The sequence below is a fragment of the Lactuca serriola genome, chromosome 1 (assembly GCF_051521515.1).
Source record: "Lactuca serriola cultivar US96UC23 chromosome 1, Lser_US96UC23_V15, whole genome shotgun sequence".
Classification (NCBI taxonomy): Eukaryota; Viridiplantae; Streptophyta; class Magnoliopsida; order Asterales; family Asteraceae; genus Lactuca; species Lactuca serriola.
This window is the reverse complement of record NC_136408.1, coordinates 83688865-83709451: the sequence shown is the minus strand read 5'-3', so window position 1 is coordinate 83709451 and position 20587 is coordinate 83688865. Positions and strand designations below refer to the sequence as shown.

The window sequence follows — 20587 nt, the reverse complement described above, 5'->3', positions numbered from 1 at the left end:
CTTCATTTGCCAACTTGTTTAATTTAGGATCTACATTATCACCATTTCCTTTGGTAACAAAGACTTGATTTGGAAACACAACATATTCTGAATTCTTGAACCTAGGATAAGCCACTGCATTTGATTCAAGGTAATGTTTTCCTTTGTCTTTCAACACTTTAGTATACTCCTTTGAATCTTCCAAGACTTGATCTACCACAACTCATGGAATTGGTTTCTCATTCGAAACTTCATCCTCATCACTTACACAATCCTCAACCACAATCATAATCATGAGAATCACAAGTTTTGGATGTCGAAGATTGATTATTGTTTAATTTCAACATTGAATCATTACATTCTTTGTCTTTAGCCATTCAATTGACATTAGTGACAGACAATCGTGAGGAATCGACACATTCCTCTTCCTCAATTTCACTAATATTCTCTGAATTATCTTCGATATCAGCAAAATTTTTTTGAGAACCAAGTGTCGACTTCTCAATCATGTTTAAATTCTTGACTTGATCATTTTTTGTTAAGGTCTCACTGACAATTTTCACAAGATCATCAACATTCGAACATTCATTAATATCTACAATACCATATGCATATGAATCATTTGGAATTTTATCATAATATGCTATCTTGCTTTCACAGTCATATGTGGTTTCGTCTATCTGTTCTCTTTTAAAAGCAAGAAAAGGAAGTAGCTTTTGATGGGGTTCATCACAAATCTCTACATAATGATAAAGTTCAGTTAATTTCACATACAACATTTTAGTAGTATTACAATAAATGTTTCATTGTTTTACAAGCATAATATTGTCCCATTCGAATATTATCTCTATCTATCAAAAGATTAGTAATCTGTAATCTAGAGATTCTACTAAACCCGTCTTTTCTTTTAGTTTATTCTTAGCTTCATAATAGAGGGTTTTGGACTTTTCTGCTTCACTACTCATGGAGATTAACATGATATTAAGATAAGATCATGTATTATCAAAGCCAGATAAAAGATCATTAAAAGAAGATGAAGGAATCTTAAATGAGGTTAGAAGATCACGTACCTTTGTAGTCATTGGTGATTTGATCTCCTCATTCGACAAAAAGCATCTCCCTTCAATTCTTTCTTCCTCATCATCCTTACCCTCATAATCAATCTCCTTCAGTTTCACATACAATGCACCATGTGTGGGATGACACATTTCCTTATCATCTGATCCTAAAGACTAGATTTGATATGTGCCATCTTCTTCATCATATCCTCTAGCAATCAATGAAACATTCTTTATTCGAGAGATAATTTCCTCAAGCTTCTCAACACAATAAGCCTCGTCCTTAACTCTCTCCTGCTTCTCTTATTTCTTTCATATCATACAATCTTTCTCTAAGTAATTGTAACCACTACAGTAGTTACAGTTATAGCCAAAATCACCGTTCAACTTAAATTTCTTATTCTTCTCATTCAAACTCTCCACCTCTTTCTTTTCTACCTTTATTGCTTCCTTCATAGATTTACCCGTCGATGATATACCTTTGCCCTTAGAATTATTCTTGAACTTTCCATTGAATGGCTTCTTAAAGAATTTCTTGACCTTATTGTTTGAGTAATATGCAACTGTTTCATCATCAGAGTTGAATAAGAATCCTTCTTCCCTATCGTTATCTTATTCTTCGGATTTAGATTGCTTTGCAACAACTTTTGGAACCAATGCCAATGGTCCTCCCAGACTCAATTTACTTTCTTCAGCAATATCATTAATCTCACTTTCATGTGCTTTCAAGATATTGTATAAATTTGCTATAGAGTAACCATCAAAACTTTATTGTGTCTTGATCAACAAACAAATATTTCTCCATTCCTTTCTTAAGCCCACAAGAAAGGTGTTATTGAACTCTAGTGATGAACGTGTCACCCCATAGCGAGAACACTTGAAGATCAATTCATTCAATCAATCATAATATAATTTGATTGATTATGTTTCCTTTTACTTGAATTCTCTCGACTCTAGCAAGCAGTGTTTAACCGAATTCTTCTTTGTCTTCTAATTACTTTGATATTTCTCCTTTAGTGTATACCAAATTTTCTTTGCAGTTTCACATCCTCGAACATAATTGTAAACTACTGGTGGAAGAGCACCACGTAATTCACGCATACATTTCTTATCGTTTTCCGTCATCTTGTTTCCTCTTGTGATCATGTCCTCAGAATTTGTAGACGTACCAATAGTGAATAACATCTCCTGATTAAATTGTCCACTTTGATGGATCTCATCGGATCTTCATCAATACCATTAAGATAATCTTCATTCCTTCCATCCCATTGCTCATAATACTATGGAATCAACATCAAAATCTTTGTTAATGATCCAAGCAAGTGAGAGAAATTAGTCATCGTGTTCACACTGAAATTCGCCATTGTTGTACGGGTTTTGACAAAAGAGATTTCTGATTCAAATAGAAATCTAAGAAAGAAATAAATCAAAGATTAATTAGAAATCAATTTATTCAACACACAGAGTGCATAATCAGTTTAATCCAATCAATTGATACCAGTTTCCTGTTTCAATTTGCAGAAAATTTTGAATCGAAAAGAGCGATTAAAAAAATGAAAAATACGAGAAAACTTCAATCGATTGTGTGAATCCTGCTCTGATACCAAGTGTAGCGTGTTAGAAATTGATTTAGAACAAACTAGATTCAATAAAAGCTATAAAGGACGTGAGATCTAAATAAGATCTGTTTGGCTCAATTAAAGTCAGAAGAGTACATGAGAGTGTTTTAAGTGGAAGTGAAATGACACTAAGTTCGTTACCCTCTACTCTATGTACTTACCCTATTTAAATAACACAACAGACTAAAAAATTTACAAGGACTAGACATCAAGTATCGAAACTAAACTACCTTGTAAATAGATAATGTATCGAAACCATACTGCTTTCGACACTTTACAAACTCTGACTACTATCGACTTTTCACTATATACATTCGACCCAACACTAATCTCATAACTAAATTGGTATAAACTTACAAATAGAAGCGAAGTCCTTTTTGGGTTGCCCTCATAACCAGAAATAACCAGAAATGATATTAGGAGATATATATATATATATATATATATATATATATATATATATATATATATATATATATATATAGAGAGAGAGAGAGAGAGAGAGAAATGATTTTGTTGATATATTATGTGATTAATATATTAATTGGAAATAAATAACTGATCTGTTAATTTGTTATGTGATTAATAGATTAACATACGATCAATAGTTAAATAATTGATTTATTAATTGAAAATTAACGAGAAATCAATAAGAATTAATTAATTGTTAATTAGAATTAATCTAAAATTAATTTTGGATTAACTAGAATTAATTAAAGGTGCAAGTGGTGAATTATAATTGTTCAGTAGTTGAACAAAAGAAGCAATTCTAGAACCATCCATGGTGTGGATGGTTTTGGCTAGATTCCTAGGGTTTCTGGAAGTCTCCAAGGTATAGATAAGGAAATGATTTGAATTGGGATTAAATCTATTATTTAATTAATTCAAATCTGGCTTTGCATGCAAGTTACCTAAACTATAAATAGGACCCCAAGAGCAATAAATGTCATTCATACCTTTACTTAGAAGCTTAGGAACAAAGTTTCTATCCATCTCCTCCCTTTTTCTTCATTCTAGGATTTATAAGGTTTGGGTGTGAGTCATTGGAGGCATCATACTTTTGATGCTTGCTTTCTAAAGACACAAGGGAAAGGATCAAAGATTTATTTGCTATAATAAATCTAAAGGTATGTAACCCTTTTGTATGAATGTTGATTTCTTATAGGGTTTATTAGTTTTGTTGTTCAATAATATGTTGCTACAATAGAGTTATGGCATAGATCCAATAGGTTACATGTACCCTTAAGAGTATAAGGATTATTCCACATTATTACATGTAAAACCCATCAGTGGTATCAAAGCATCTTGTTGTCTAACAATTGATAGTGCATTCGTTGAACCTGAACAAAACTGACAGGAGTTTGACATAATCGTCATTCTGTCGCAGCTCCACGATGTGGGCAGCTCTCTGGCACGTTGTGGGGATCTTCTAATCCACAATTTTCCCTTTTTCTGCCACGACATGGGTAGTCCTCTACCACGTTGTGGGGAGCTTCTATTAAGCGAGTTTTGGCTTGATTAATTCAAATTGATTAGAATAATTACCTTAGTTAATATTATTTTAATTATGTAAAATATAAATATTTAACTTAGTAATCTGAAATCCTAAATCTTGAATTAGTGAATTATTCAAATGATTTAATTAATTTAACCAATTGTTTAATTAAAGGATAAAGATAAAGCATAACTGGTTTAATATTAATTAATTAAAAGTTTAATTCAGATAATTAATATTTAAACCTAGCATTTTGAAAAGTTTTAAAATACATCTTATATATATTTATTAAAGGTTAAGTACTATATGTATAAGATAAATTCAGCAGAATAGCTAGTAAGCCTCATTCACGAAACAATGCTATAAAGAGGGTATAAGGAAACGACCTATAAAATAACCGTTGAATGAGTGTTTTTTTCACTCACCACTTTCCTGTATGGTGGATGGTCGTTAGTTGAATAAGTTCGATAGGACATAATCAGATTAAAAATTATAGTCTATAACACTACAAGAAAAAGACCCTTTTACGACGCGCAAAACACGACGCTCTTTGATTTATGTTACGCATTAGAGAGCGACATTAAAAAAGTGTCATCTCTTCAAAAGTTTTAAGGATTTAGGTCGCGCATTTTTGAGTGCCCTTAAATTAGTGTCTCATGTAAAAATATTAAAAACACGGAGGGCACCTATAATAAAAAGGGCGTCCTCTACAAATGTCGCTTTATAATTTTAATAAACGCGCGTTTCTGGGACTCCTTGATAGGTAAGGGGGGAAACTAAATCCCCCAAAATTTTGAACACCCGCTTCCTCTTCCTCTCTACTCTCTACACCCGCCAAATCGACTTCATTCTCTCCCTTCTTTCTCTCTGCAAACCCCTTCCTCTTCGATCGACTTTCACTTCCTTCTATGTGCAAACCCTAATCAAACATAACACATTTGAAATAGTAATATCTTCTTTCACAAAATAGAAGATTGATCGAAGAATGATTTTCTTTTGATGAATCGGACATCACCAACAACAATAGCTTCCATCACAATTTGAGTTTGCTTTTAGACTCCACCGTTACAACATCGCACCACAACACCAGCCCTGAGCCACCACCACACTGCCTTCGCAACAGCCCAGAACCACCACTACACCACCACAGGTCTTTCAACAAACCCTAAAAAGTCTCAATCAGTTGTCGCTCTACAGATTTAAGAGTTTTGGTTATCGTGGATATTGGCAATGTTCCTCTTCTACTATCAACTCTCTCAGTTTTCGTTGTTGGTATTGGTGGTGCGATGGCGTGGGTTGCCAGTGGCGGTGTCCGGAGACGTTGTGGTCTTCAGGTCTAGCAAATTGATTGCGTCGTCGCAGTTCAGTTTTATGGCTATCATTTCTGATCAATTTAGTCTACGTAACGTTGCTCACGACCATGGTCCAAGCCACCGTCGCTCTCCACCACCGATTGTCTCTATAGGTCAGTTAACGTCTCTTATTTTAAATTACGATGTCGAACGCTTCCAAAAGCCATCATCCTTGGGGACATTAGATCAGTTGTTTTTGTTAAATCTGGGTTTATTTTGGGGTTATCTACTTGATTGGAGTTGAAAATCGTTCTCACTTGAAGCTGATCTCGATTATTATGTTGTCAAAAAGAAAAGTTCGATTTCATGCTTGTGTTGGTGAAATTGGTTATTGATTGTTTCATAGATTTATTATAGATTACTATAGGAGAAACAACTTGATATAAATCATGATCTCCGACTATAAACTATCATAAAATTTTTGTTTTTGACAATTCCTTTCTGACCTAGCTTATGAACTCCTAAATATTGGTGTTCAGACTGCGTATGTTGATGCAGTCATCTCTTTTCATGTATATCTGTGTGAATTTTACATAGGTTTCATTCCCTGACTTGCTTATTGATTTGTTGTTTTATGTGATGCAGGGTAGGCAAGACCTCATTGATGGATCAGTATCATGTATAACTTAGATTTGTTAGGGTTTATTCATTTTTACCATTCACCTCTATTCTTTTGTTGGAACTTTCATTTGTGTATTGATCTTCTCCATTGCAACTTTTCAGAATTATACAAGTAACAGGGATATGTTGGGCTAGTGTGAACAGATTGGTATGCCAATCATGGATTATATTTTATATTTTTATGTATATATTAATACCTTCGAAAGCTCTTAATTTTAAAAGTAATCTTGCAGTTCTTCTTGGAGCTCATTTGACTTCCCTGTTCACCTTGAGGCATTGTATTGCTACTGCATTGTCAAATAATGCTTTTCTAAAAAAAAGTACATAATATAATACAGTTAGTTTTGGATTTGATACTCAACTAGTTCTCATTGGACTCGTATTATTCCAGGTAGATTGATATTTTGATTTAACTATAAATCTTAATATTATTCTCAAAGTATTGGTTGTTGGGGTAAATTTGTTATGAAATGCCCAAAATGCCCCTAACTATCTAACATAACAAACTAGTAATATTAAATGCCCAAAATGCCCTTAACTCCTCTGCACTAATAAGATGCTCCTAGAATTTCTCTATATTGTTTAGATCATCAATTCAAATGATTCAAATGAATCATAACTTAGGATTTCTAGATCCTAACATAATTGTTCATATCTAATCACATGCAGATATATGAGTAGCATGATGTGGGATCTTTAGATAAGTCAAAACAGACAGCAGCTCAAGATCTTTTGTGTTTCCAGTGTAAACTCTTAATATGCTTTATTTAAGTGCTAAAGTTCATATTTCAGAAAGAAACAACTCTTAATATGCTTGAGTTAAAGCATGATAAATTTGATTAAGTTTTCAGAAAGAAACAGTTCTTTTAAATATATATATATATATATATATATATATATATATATATATATATATATATATATATTGTAATTTCGTGGCTTGATAAATTTGATTAAGTGGCTAACCTATTTTTCATTAGGTTCATGTATTGGGTGCTGGTGATTTTCAGTTGGGCAAGATTGAAGTTCTCAGGGATCATAGAGCTGATGATATCAGATTCAATATTTTTGGCATTCCCACTTATTGTGCTAACCATCGTGAGGTTGATAATCATGTATCAGATCATTAATGTAATCATGAGTGGGAGAGATGTTCTTGTCATCATGGTTGCTGGTGGAGGCAAAAGTCTATGCTATCAACTTCCATCTGGTTTACATCATGGAATTGCTCTTGTTGTTAGTCCTTTACTTTCTCTTATTTAGGATCAGGTGCTTATTTTTGTTTTTGTTAATATTCTATATCCTTTACTATGGATTACCTGATTATAAACTCTAATTAAGATTTTTTTGCTTTAGGTCATGGGGTTAACTGCATTAGGGATCCTAGCATCTATGCTTACCTCACCAACTAGTGAAATTTATATACAAAGCTCTTGAAAAGGGAGAAGGGGATCTTAAAGTATTGTATGTTACACCAGAAAAAGTCTCCAAAAGCAAAAATTTGTGTCAAAACTTGAAAATTGCCACCATGCTGGACGTCTTTCCTTGATCTCAATTGATGTACACTCACTCTTTTCTTTTTCTTAGTTTTTATAAAGAAATATAATTTTGAAAATTTAAATTTCATATCTTTTTGAATTTTCAGGAAGCACATTGTTGTAGTCATTGGGGACATGACTTTCGTCCATATATATATATATATATATATATATATATATATATATATATATATATATATATATATATATATATATATATATGAATAATGGTAAATGAATATTCGATTAGTTTGTATACTTTTAACTTTTAATATCTGCCAGCTGATTTACTTGATATTGTTATTTGAAATGTTACAGGTCATCAAAACTTTACTCCCATATCCTATGAAGAAGGAGCCTTTACTTGTTGAAAATATACCAATCTACAAACATGCTACCAATCTCCTCTGCTATGGCTAAAACTTGTGCCTTAATTTTCAAAAAATCTACAAACAGTATATAATAAGTTAGTTTCAACAAGTAACTGTTACATACTACTTTGTTCTATTCTTACTTATAATAATTCACTCTTGTATTTTTCTGTCTAGTACTTTATCTAATCTGTTAACTTTACTTGCTTTCTTTTTTTAGATTTTATACAGGGTCATTCTTGACTTCTCTTGATTTGCAGGTTTGTTAAGTTCATTTTGTTTTCTGATGCAAAAAAGTGGCTAATATCTTTGTGTTAGTTGTGTTGTGGTGTAGTTGATATTGATTATTGATTAGTTGATATTGTACAACTGACATGATTATTGATTAGTTGATATTGATTTGAATATGGTTGATTCCACTCTCATACATACCATGTGTATTATTAATTAGTTGATATTGATATTGTACAACTGACATGATTATTGTGTAGGATTTCCGTGTTGTTCTTGATAAAGAGTTGGGATTGATATTGAAGCTAAGAGACATGATGAAGGGTTTTAGAGCTTCTTCAGACACTTTAATGACAAGTTACTGAAACAAGAAGGTGCCCCTTTATAGCAATGTAGTATTAGGTTATATTGTTAGGGAAAACCTCTTAATAACAATGTAAATTTAATTTATATATTGTAAGAAATAGAATTGTATGACATTAAATTTTATGCAATGTATTGTATTTTTTGTATATGGTATTTTATTTTTATTATGAGACATTAAATGAAAATTTAATTTAAAAACTAATAAATATATAAATATTTTTTTTAAACATTTAAATTTACGATACGCAAAAATGTGTGTCATCTTCATTTATGACATGACCTTTCTTGACAGGGGCTTTCTTGATGCGCATTGCGTGTCATTAACACGCGCGTCGTAAGGTCACGACACGCGAATGCGTGTCGTAAACGCGCGTCGTAAATGAGCGTCGTAAATGCGCGTCGTCTCTCTTTATGACAGGGCCTTCCTTGACGCGCATTTGCGCGTCGTCTGAGCCTTTTACGACGCGCAATGAGCGTCGTAAAAGGCTATTTTTCTAGTAGTGTAAAGTACTGGAACCTTCTTTTAAAATCACACTCTCGTTACTTTAGAAAAAATGTGAAATTGTATGTTAATCCATGAAAACACACATCGTTTCTTTATGAGTCGTTAGTGGAGTGTGTATGGTTAACCGGCATAATAATGTGGGACTATAAAGTTGAATTGATGGAACAACTCAAAAATTATTATTGTTGATGGAGCGTGTGTGGTTAACCGACACATCATTGATAGATGATAAATGACCTCAAGGTTGTCAAGCGGGTTTCCATGGTTATTCACATGTCGTTTGTAATCCTCGTCTTCCTAGTCACAAAAGTGAGAGCATAATCCAAGATTAAACATGCCATTGATAAGATTCAATGAGTCTCAAAAGATCTAGGAGTTTCATAACATTAATATTGGTAAAAGACTTACCTACCTAAAATAAGTTCTCAATTTGATTACGATATCCCTCTTCAAAGTTGGAATCAAAAATATGGATCATAGCCTTAATTAAATTTTTGGGTTAATAATTAAGGATTAAAATCAAATAACTTGAATTCTTTCTTTTTGTAACGTCCTATTTTCACAACCAAAATTTTTTGTTTTATTTAAAGTAAAACCTCCCAATTATGAAACCATTTTAAGAAAACCATTTATTCTCAATTACAATTATTAAAAACAAGAGTATTATAATGAACGCGAAATCCTCAATGTTGTTGACGAGTGTGTACAGTCCTACCTTCCCCTTCCCATAGTCACCGATGATACCTGAAACAACAATAACTGGGTAAGCATAAAGCTTAGTGAGTTTCCCCCAAAATACCCCATACGATAAACATATAAGCATGCGTAACCGCCGACAACCTCCTGGTTCGAATGCCCATGCCCAATCAGTCCTCAGATTGGAATAACATGGAATGGGTCCAATCAGCCAGCGAGGTTGAATACTCAGGGTTTGTTGGCCTACTGCCTCAACCCAACCGCTCTTCTTAAGCCTCCATACCTACGGCTTACAGCCAGCTACACCGGGTATCTTGGCCTATAGCAAAAGTAGGACCGCCTCAACCCACTAATACCATATGTCGACATATAAACAAACAAGGATCAAGTAGGCATATAATACATGCAAACATCAATCATACAACTTACTACTGCCTACTAGTCCTCACACAGCACACAATCCCGCTACCAACTATCCTCTATGACATGTGTAACCATAAGTCACTAGAGGTGAGATAGCCACTCGAAGAAATGATGATACTCTAGAGCCACAACCAAACAAGGAACATGCAAGAAAGCCTAGATCAAGAGTTCTCAGGCTATCCTACATGACTACATACAACCCCTAGGGCACTCCACTAAAAGATAACCAACAAGTATAGGTAGTCATAAGGATATATAGATCACTAAATCATAGCAACATCTTATATATCAGGATACAAATCTAACCGATCATTACAACATAGCAACATCTTATATACCAATATACAGATCTAATAGATCACTACAACATATCAACATCCTATATACTAGGATAAAGATCTAACAGATCACTACAGTATGACAACATCCTATATATCAGGATACAAATCTAATAGATCACTACGACATAGCAACATCATATATACCAGGACACATAGTAAAAAAAATCCAAGGAAGGCATAACCGTATATAATCAAAGGTGAGATAGCCACCGGACTGATGATCCTACTATAGAGCCACAACTAAACAAGGAACATGAAAGAAAGTCTAGATCAAGAGTTCTTAGGCTATCCAACATGACTACATAAAATCCTTATGGCATCCCTCTACTACACGATAACAAAAACTAGTGGGATGACATTGGTGCCTTCGACCCACGATACAATGAGGCAAAACTCACATGAAACGGAGAACCCAAAACACTGCGACATGCTTCCATTCTTTACTGATTGCTTCCACGAGCCCTCTATCACAAAAATATGGAAGGATGTTAATCAACAACAAAAATCCTTCAAGTTTGACCCAAAATCAAACTGGTTAAAAAGTCAAAGGTCAACAAAAGTCAACAGTTAATAGCGCCTTACGATGTGACCACTTATGGCTCATGTCGTGAGACACTAAATGACAAAATAATCGGGACTCATGATCCTCATGACGTAACAAGCATATCCTCACATCGTGAGATCAATCTGAATGCCATTTTGATCCAAAAACTTCTTAATCCATCAAGCCACTAATCCATCTTTTCCAGAAGGCTTCCTAACACTACAAGGAACATAAAAACCAATGCTTTAAGGTCTTATATGTCCAATAAAAGACTTGAGCTCAAACTAGGGCATTCATGAAGAAAAAGGAGATCAAATCTCAAGCATGAACTCAAACATCATCCAAACTTAATATCCACAACATATAATCACCAAGGGACCCTAAGGACTCATAAAGTTGCTAACTTTATGGAGTCCCAACACTCTAACCCTTAAGGACATGGAGAAACATGTATAAAACCTTAGACCTAGCAACAAGGAAACAAAAATCTTGGATCTTGGTTACTCATAATGGTCCAGATGTGTTGCTAGAGGTTGCAAATGGAACTTCCAAGCTAAATCTACACTATAATTGTGATTTCCTCTTCTTCAAGCCACCAAAACTCCACAAAAATTCAGGAATCACAAGGAGAAGCTAGGGTTAGGGTTTTACTGAGCTTTGGGACAAATGAGGTTGTTTTGGAACCCTAAAATGAAGTTTATGGGGTTTAAATATGAATAAAACCCTAAAAGATTATGGGCTTAGGCTACAACGCTTCTCACGTCATGAGCTCAACATAATTCAACATTTTCATTTAATCACTACTCATGTCGTGACTAGACTCTGGTCACATCATGAGCCTTGGTTTAAAAAAAACCAAACCTTTGACTCCTCGAATCCCTAAATTGATCCGATCTGGAAACCGGGTGATACTATTTTCCCATTTTAGATATCTATGAATATAGAAATGGTCTTCCTCATTCTTATGGAAATGGTTTTCCTCAATCTTCTGAAGATGGTCTTCCACATTCAAGTGAAGGATCACCACGACATGGTGAGTCATTTTTTAGTTGCATATTGATCTGACTGGCCACGACGTGGCATGTATAGACCTTGGTGTGGCCGCCGCTGATGGATAAACCCTATTTTTTCATGTTTTACACCCTATTTAAAGGAATGAGAAAGATAGGTTTAGTTCACCCTCAATCTCCATCAGCCACCTAAAGATATGAAGAAACCCTAATCTCCTTCCTCTATTGTTGAAGCCTTTTTTATGTTCTTGGAAGCCCTTGAAGGAAGAAGGATGAAGAAGTGATCAGGATTCAACAAGCAAATCTTCATTCTTCATCCTAGCACTCTTTTAGACCTTTGTAAGTGTCCAAGACTCGATTTTTATCATAATAAGTTACTAGATATTGATTTTTGTCCCCAAATCTTCATAATCTAGTTAGTTGGAGTGGTGAGATCTCATAAAGTTTGCAACATTATGAATTTATGGATCTTTTGGTATGGTTATGGATTTGGATCTAAAGTATAGTTGAGTTTTTGAGCCATACATGTGATTTTATTAAAAACCCTTATTTTGACTCATTAGGGCTTCAAGACATGCATTAGACATGCATTAGACATGCATGTCCATAAATCACCGACTTTTATGATAGTTTTGGTATTAGAAACCCTTCTGGAGTAAATGAACTAAGGAGTTTTTGGAATAAGTGCTTAATGGGTGAATCCATGTCCTATTTAGCCTCTTTGGACCATAGGGTTTGAGATGTTGACCATATGGGGTAGTCTTATTGGATAAAGTTGGAAACTTTATCCTCTTAGACCATGTTTCAGACTAAATCTAAGCTTTGGGGCTCTTAGAATCGAAGAAAACGGCTTAAACCATTAATCTGTTGGAAACTCAATGCACACGGCGTGGCAGTATGTCGCCACGACATAGTGACCAGGAGAATCGTGGATGTATTGATGTATGAGGGTCACGTCATGGCCATGGATGGCCATGACATGGCAGTTGATTAAAGTCAACGTTGACCATTGACTTTTGGCTTGAGTTGACTTTCGGTTAAACTCCTAGTTTTGGGAATAAGAGTTAAGGGTTTATCTGGTATGACTGTATAGGTGGTGTGTAGCAGCGGTGTTCTGACAGTGAAAGTAGTAGCAGTTGAGCATTGTTTGAGAGGTGAGTATTCTAACTGTACTTGTAGATCGAAGGCACCAATGCCCACTCACTAGATTGTATTATGTATGATGTTATCTATCTTTGTGACTCTTGCATGTATGATTGGGTTGAAATAAACCCATAGTTGGGCCCATAGTTGTATGTTTGGGTTGAAAGAAACCCTAGGGCTGGGCCCATTATGGCATGTTTGGGTTGAAACATACCTTAGGGTTGGGCCCATGATTGTACATTGGGTTGGAATATACCCAAGGGTTGGGCCCAACTATATGTATGGTATGTGGTACTTTAGGGAACTCATTGAGCTTTGTGCTTACAGTTTATGTTTATGGTTTCAGGTACTGTCGGTACGAAAGGGAAGAGCTCGACGTGATGGCACAACATCCCCTTCATGATTTCGCACTTAGGATTATTTTTACTCCAATGATTTGATATTTTGTATCGGGGTTGACTTTGAGACATTTGATTTATGGAGTTAATGAATTCTTAAAATGAAAAAATTTATCCCTATTTTTGGGACATTACATGGATAATTCAACGGGTTTACGAGAATGTTATCCGTAAATGGATTGATGATTTCTTTCTTCTAGATTGCAATAATGTTAGTAGATGGAATCCTTGTATGTGTAGGAAGGTTAACACCTCTATGTGGAGATTATTACCAGATTGGTTGCCTTTGAGACAAAATCTAGTTGATAAAGGATTTGATGTTCATATGCTGTTATGTTCGATTTGTTTGGGTGATATGAAAGATATGGAGCGTTTGTTCTTGAAATGTGAAGTATTGGTTAGAACGTCGAACAAAATCTCTAGATGGGTTGGTGTTAACCACCATATAATGGATTTTATTTCAAAGTTGATGTCGTAGACGGTAAAGATGAGCAAGAGTAGCAAAATTTCTGATTCGAACCGGAACTGGTACCGAACGACACCATTTTATGTAAATATGAGACAATATCCAGTACTCTAAAATTACAAAATTCTTGATTCGGTACTGTTGTCACCGGTGTTAATACCGAAAATTGGTACCATTCTTGATGCTAGTACCAATAATATTAGTTTGATTTAGTACTCCATAATGAGTTTTTATCCAATTCGATAGTCAGGAATCTTGGTTTGGTACCGATACTCATCCCAGGTAGATGGATGCCTTGACGTTTAATAATAATAATAATAATAATAATAAAGACAATAGAAACAATCATAAACACAACATGATTGGTGCTTTGGTGTTTTACAAACAACCTAGTGTTTAAAAGAAAAGAAAAACATATTATTTTAACTAGTTTGTTTATAAAAACCACAAATGAATGATTAGTTAAAAAAACTCAATCCATGTCTTTACTTTACAATTCTTCTTTTCTTTGCTCTCTAACGTTAAAAAACTGAAGCTGTTCAAAAGAAAAAGAAAAAAGAACTCTTTGATTTATATGATTTGAGTGATGATATGTCTACGAATATAATTATTCACATCTATTGACATTCAAATAAACTATGTAAAAACTATAGGAACGAATGATTTAAATAGTACCTATGTTATTCATCTTAATTTGATTTGATTATGTTAAACCCCCAACTTTTTTATTATTTTTTTTAATTTATAATTTTCCTAAACGGTAAAAGTGAATATTAAACCAAGATTAGAAAAGCTAGAGAACCAATGACAACCACGAAATCACCCATGCAAGGTTCGAGTCAAAAAAGTATTTCCAGTTTCATAAAATTATAAAAAAGGTGATTCGGTCTTCCAATCTCTCACACACGCGTCTATACGAAAAAGTCAACTTTTTGACTCCTCACTTTCGTCATATTTCGCAGCTCTAAATCCCTATAAATCTATTTCAAACAAAGATTTATAATCAATCAACCCAAAACCCATCCCTCTACTTCACTTTAAATTCTCCCAGTAATTTCGTACGAATAAAGTCGAAAATACAACAACTCCATGGCCGGAGGAACTGACGGCAGATCTTTAGAGCAAACGCCGACATGGGCGGTTGCCACCGTTTGCTTTGTGCTCATTCTCATCTCCATTTTTATCGAACAAATCATCCATATGATCGGACATGTATGTATAAATAACTACTCTTTAACGAAAATTTTTAAAGCTTCGAGTACTGTGAGTTTAATCGTTTTGAGCTTTTTGTAGTGGTTCAAGAAGAAACGAAAGAAAGCTCTATATGAATCCTTGGAAAAGATTAAAGCAGGTATATATTAATTTATCATTGATGAAACTACTGGTTAAGTTTAGTGTTTAGATCATTAAGTTTTTTGTGTTAATTTGTGGGTTTTAATCCGTAGAGCTTATGTTGTTGGGATTCATATCGCTGTTGTTAACGGCGGGGACGACACCAATTACAAAGATTTGTATATCGGAGGGAGCTGCCAATTCTTGGCATCCGTGCAGCCGAGAAGAAGAGGAATCCGCCGGCGACAGCGGAGAGAGCCGCCGGAGGCTGCTCACTTGGTCAAAAATGGGCGACAGCACACGGCGAATCTTAGCTGGTAGTGGCGGCGATGACAAGTGTGCAGAGGTATGTCATTTCTCGCATAAAATATCAAAAAAACGTTTTGTCATTTTTTATCTTAATCTAACTTGAAATTAATTATTAATATTTTAGTTTGAATAACTGTATTTGATTTTTAAGAAATAAAATAACATTATATATGTAGAACGTACGGTTTTCAACCATTTGTACTTATTTTCAACAAGCTATGAAAACGGTTATCTCTCATGGTTTCTTTTTCTAAATGATAACGATGAGTTACCAAAGAAATTCCATGTATTTGATTAGTATAACGTCTGATTATTACCTTATAAAAGTTTACTTTTTTGTCTTTTTATTTTGATAATTATTTCTAAAGTGTTCATTATTTGGATATATTTTCAGGGAAAAGTTTCTTTTATGTCGTATGATGGGGTTCATCAACTTCATATATTCATCTTCGCTCTCGCCTTATTTCATGTTATTTACTGTATCCTTACCATGGCTTTAGGACAAGCAAAGGTAAATTTGGTTAATTTCACCTAATTACTTTATTCAGTAATTAATTTTTCTTTTGTCAATAATCTTCACATAATATGAAGAATTGTTGATATTTTATGCCATAATTTTATATATGTATAGATGAGAAGATGGAAGCATTGGGAGAAGGAGACAAAAACCGTAGAGTATCAATTTTCTCATGGTATGTGTACGATAAACTGCATGTATTACAGTTTATATATTGTTACATTTAAAATAACATATTCCAATTTAGTTCAGTATTTTTACCATGTGATAATATGGTACAAGTTATTCAATAAGAGATGAAAATAATTGCCATGAAGACTTTATAATTAAAACAACTGAAATAGAAATAGCATTTTTTTTACGTAATACAATTAATTAAAAACTGATGACTATTCGCTCCATTTAAGAAAAGTTCATCGAACAGAGCTCGTTTCTAAATCCAAATTGTTATTGCACATGTAGATTGACGTCCAAAATTATATTTAATTGTATAAATTATGTTACAAGTCTGTGCATGTGCATGATCTACACTAATTTACACATACATATATAAATACACCCTTTTATATATATATATATATATATATATATATATATATATATATATATATATATATATATATATATATATATATATATATATATATATATATATATTTAATGACTTATTTGCATGCTAACAGATCCAGAGAGGTTTAGATTTGCAAGAGACACATCGTTCGGAAGAAGACATCTAAATTTCTGGAGCAAGTCTCCGATTCTACTATGGATTGTAAGTCTTTCGTCGATCTTTGAATATATATAATAGTTTTTGTTAACTTATATCACTTTTTGTCTATAATATTGTCTTAGTTGGCAAATACATTATGCATGACAACAAGATCCATAAATGAAAATAATAACATGAAATTAAATTGATTAAACTAATTATCAAAGACCTAAACATGTGATACTTATAGAAGACATCATAAGATAACATTGGTCTATAAAGTATGGTATATTTTAAACATATATTTTTTTGTTTAATTTGAACTATGAAAAGACATGCATTTTTCATGGGCGTATTTATCGGTTATATATGCTCTAGAATAAGATGTTAATTACGAAAGTGCCGTATAGAAGATTAAATAATTTAACGAAGATTTATGTGATATTGTGATATAAATGAGGAAGAAGGAAGTCAATTGCGTTAACGACCCCCTATCTTTAAAGACTTCTGAAACAATAAGATATTAAATGTCAATTTTCTTGTAATTAAGTGTCTTTTTAAAGTCATTCGGTATTAATTACGCCTACAACGTACACTTGTCACTTTCTGATTCATTAAATTATTGCTTCACAAACCGTTACTTAAGGGGAAAGAGTTCAATTGATTTTACAAATTTAAAGAACATATTCATATATGATATTTGGTTACAAATTCTAGATTATGCTATGACATAATGAGTTAATGACATACTAATAATTTTTAAATAAATACAATTCTTTGTTTCCATTTAATTTAAAATTAAAAACTATTTGTCAATCTTAATATAAGTTGGCATATAACATTTGATGATTACTTAATTAGATGTGAGTATTTATTTATCAGCAGGCTAAATGTTTACCATTTTCATTTTTATTTTATTCAATTTTGCTAATTGTTTCATTTTATAATTTCAGGTTTGTTTCTTTAGACAATTTTTTCGATCGGTCCCTAAAGTTGATTATCTCACTTTGAGACATGGATTCATCATGGTAAATTTTTTATGAAGTTTTAATGTAGCACACTATATAATATTATTAAAAAATATTTACATTTTGTAAAAAATCAATTGTATTAAGCTTAATTAAAAACAAACTTAATTTTGAATTATTATTGTAACTTTCTCCAAGTTAACATGTTTCAATATTGAGTTTAGGCACATCTAGCCCCACAAAGCCAATCAGGATTCGACTTTCAGAAATACATCAATAGATCTCTTGAAGAAGATTTCAAGGTCGTTGTGGGTATAAGGTAAATTTTTTTTTTTTTTAATTTTACTATGTAACAGTATTTTTTTTATATTTAATTACTGAAAGTACAAAATTTAATTATTTATCTTCTTTTCTCAACAGTCCACCGATCTGGTTATTCGCCATTGTCTTCTTGCTCTTTAATACCCATGGTGCGTTTAGCCGTTTATTGCAATTTTTTTTTTATTTCAAATCAAAGTTTGTTTTAATTATTTTTATTGCAATCTAGAAATAATTAAAATTAATAAGATTCAACTCTTTCTAATAATACTTATTTTTGGTCAAATTATTGACAAAATCCACATTTTATTTCTTTTCGACAGGGTTGTATTCCTATTTGTGGCTACCATTCATACCATTGGTTGTAAGTATATACAATTCAATAAAGATTAATTAAACTACCTACTTTGAATTTTTATATTTCCTTTATTTGACTTTTAAAAATAATAATTTACAGATTATTCTACTAGTTGGAACAAAACTACAAGTGATAATTACGAAAATGGGATTAAGTATTCAAGAAAGAGGAGAGGTCGTACAAGGTGTACCTGTGGTTCAACCTGGTGATGACCTCTTTTGGTTCAATCGCCCTCGTCTCATTCTCTATCTCATCAACTTTGTCCTCTTTCAGGTAACCTAGTATACACATGCATTAATCCACGTACCTCATGCTTCAAACGTTGTACCTTTTCATTCCATATACATAACATTAATTTATACTAAATCATTTTATTTTATAAATGTCACAGAATGCTTTTCAGATAGCTTTCTTTGCATGGACTTGGGTAAGATTTATAATTTATAATTTGTACTTTGTAGTATCAATATTATTTCTCTTTTAAAATTATCTATATATATTGTTCTTGTTCTGACATATTGTTATTTGTAAATTAAACAGTATGAATTTGGGCTAAAATCTTGCTTTCATGAACATACAGAAGACATTGTCATCAGGATCTCCATGGGGTGAGTATGGATTAATTTTGTTTTTTTCTAAATAAAATATAGTGAAAGACAAATAGACCATCATTATCAATTATTGGATATTAATTATTGGTGTTTTTGATTCGCTAGGATACTTGTTCAGATCCTATGCAGTTACGTTACTCTTCCTCTATATGCTCTTGTCACACAGGTAACTAATAATAACTTTAAATATACAAAATGAAGTAAACAATCTATTAAGACATGTATTAAACTTTTTTATCTCTATTTTTGTTACAAAAAAATAGATGGGATCGACTATGAAGCCAACAATATTCAATGAAAGAGTAGCAACCGCATTAAAAACATGGCACCAATCTGCAAGAAAACAAATTAAAAGAAATAAAAAGTCGGGCCAAGTGACTCCGATGTCAAGTAGGCCTGGAACACCAACCCATGGCATGTCGCCTGTTCATCTCTTACAAAACTACCGAACTGATATTGATAGCTTTCCACCATCTCCGAGAACTGCAAACTTTGATAGTGATAATTGGGACACTGATGGTTCGCCCTCACCCTCCTATCACCAACGAAGGGTTAATGAAATGTCGATAGTGCCCCATGAGGTGGAATTGGGGAATAGAGAGCAAGGTAATGAGATCCATGATGCAAGTTCGTCACAATTGGCAATAGTTGTTGACACGGGTGCTAGTGAACAACATGAGGTGACGATAGGAGTTCCTAAAGAATTTTCGTTTGATAAAAGAAATATATGATATAGAAATGTAAGTAAAAGGAAAGATGTTAGCATTAATTATTAGTTCTTTTGTTCATTTTATTGTAAAGAACATTTATTTCTACTAATCGATATGTATGGTTTCTTCTTGTAAATTGATATTTTGTAAGTTCATTTGTTTAGAATGTGCTTAACTTGCGGATTTTTTTTTGGAAATATTGAATTTTATAAAGGGTTGTGTTTGGGGTACATAAACCAATTTTATTTTTGAGCTTATTGCAACATAGCTTTTGGTGAAACCATTAAATTTTCACTAGTGTTTTTGTCCATCCATAAAACAAACAATATGATTTGACTTTATATAACTCATCATGATCAATGGCAACCTATATTTGTAGATGTTGTGGTTGCACATGCTTACAATCTAAGGGGCATCCGACTAAAAATTTTCTTTGATATTATAATACTAGAAAAATTAAAAAATCAAGTAAAGCATATTTACATGCTACTAATCTCCTTCATGTTTTATTAACAATAAAAACCATGTTTGTTTAACATATTATTAACTAGGTTAATACCCGTGAAAACTCCAGGTTAGAAATAAAAATACTATTGATA

General features: G+C 32.9%; 1 protein-coding gene across 1 annotated transcript; it reads left to right on the top strand.

The window, feature by feature from the left end:
• Nucleotides 1-15140: 15140 nt before the first annotated feature.
• LOC145093652 (MLO-like protein 6) lies at nt 15141-20124 on the top strand. Its single transcript, XM_079031853.1, has 15 exons — nt 15141-15368; nt 15450-15507; nt 15602-15834; nt 16192-16308; nt 16429-16489; nt 16998-17086; nt 17977-18051; nt 18216-18310; nt 18412-18461; nt 18633-18673; nt 18767-18940; nt 19059-19094; nt 19208-19275; nt 19384-19444; nt 19542-20124. Exons 1-15 carry the CDS (start codon nt 15246-15248, stop codon nt 20007-20009), a joined length of 1749 nt encoding a protein of 582 aa, XP_078887979.1. The 5' UTR covers nt 15141-15245; the 3' UTR covers nt 20010-20124.
• The last annotated feature ends 463 nt before the right edge of the window (nt 20125-20587 follow it).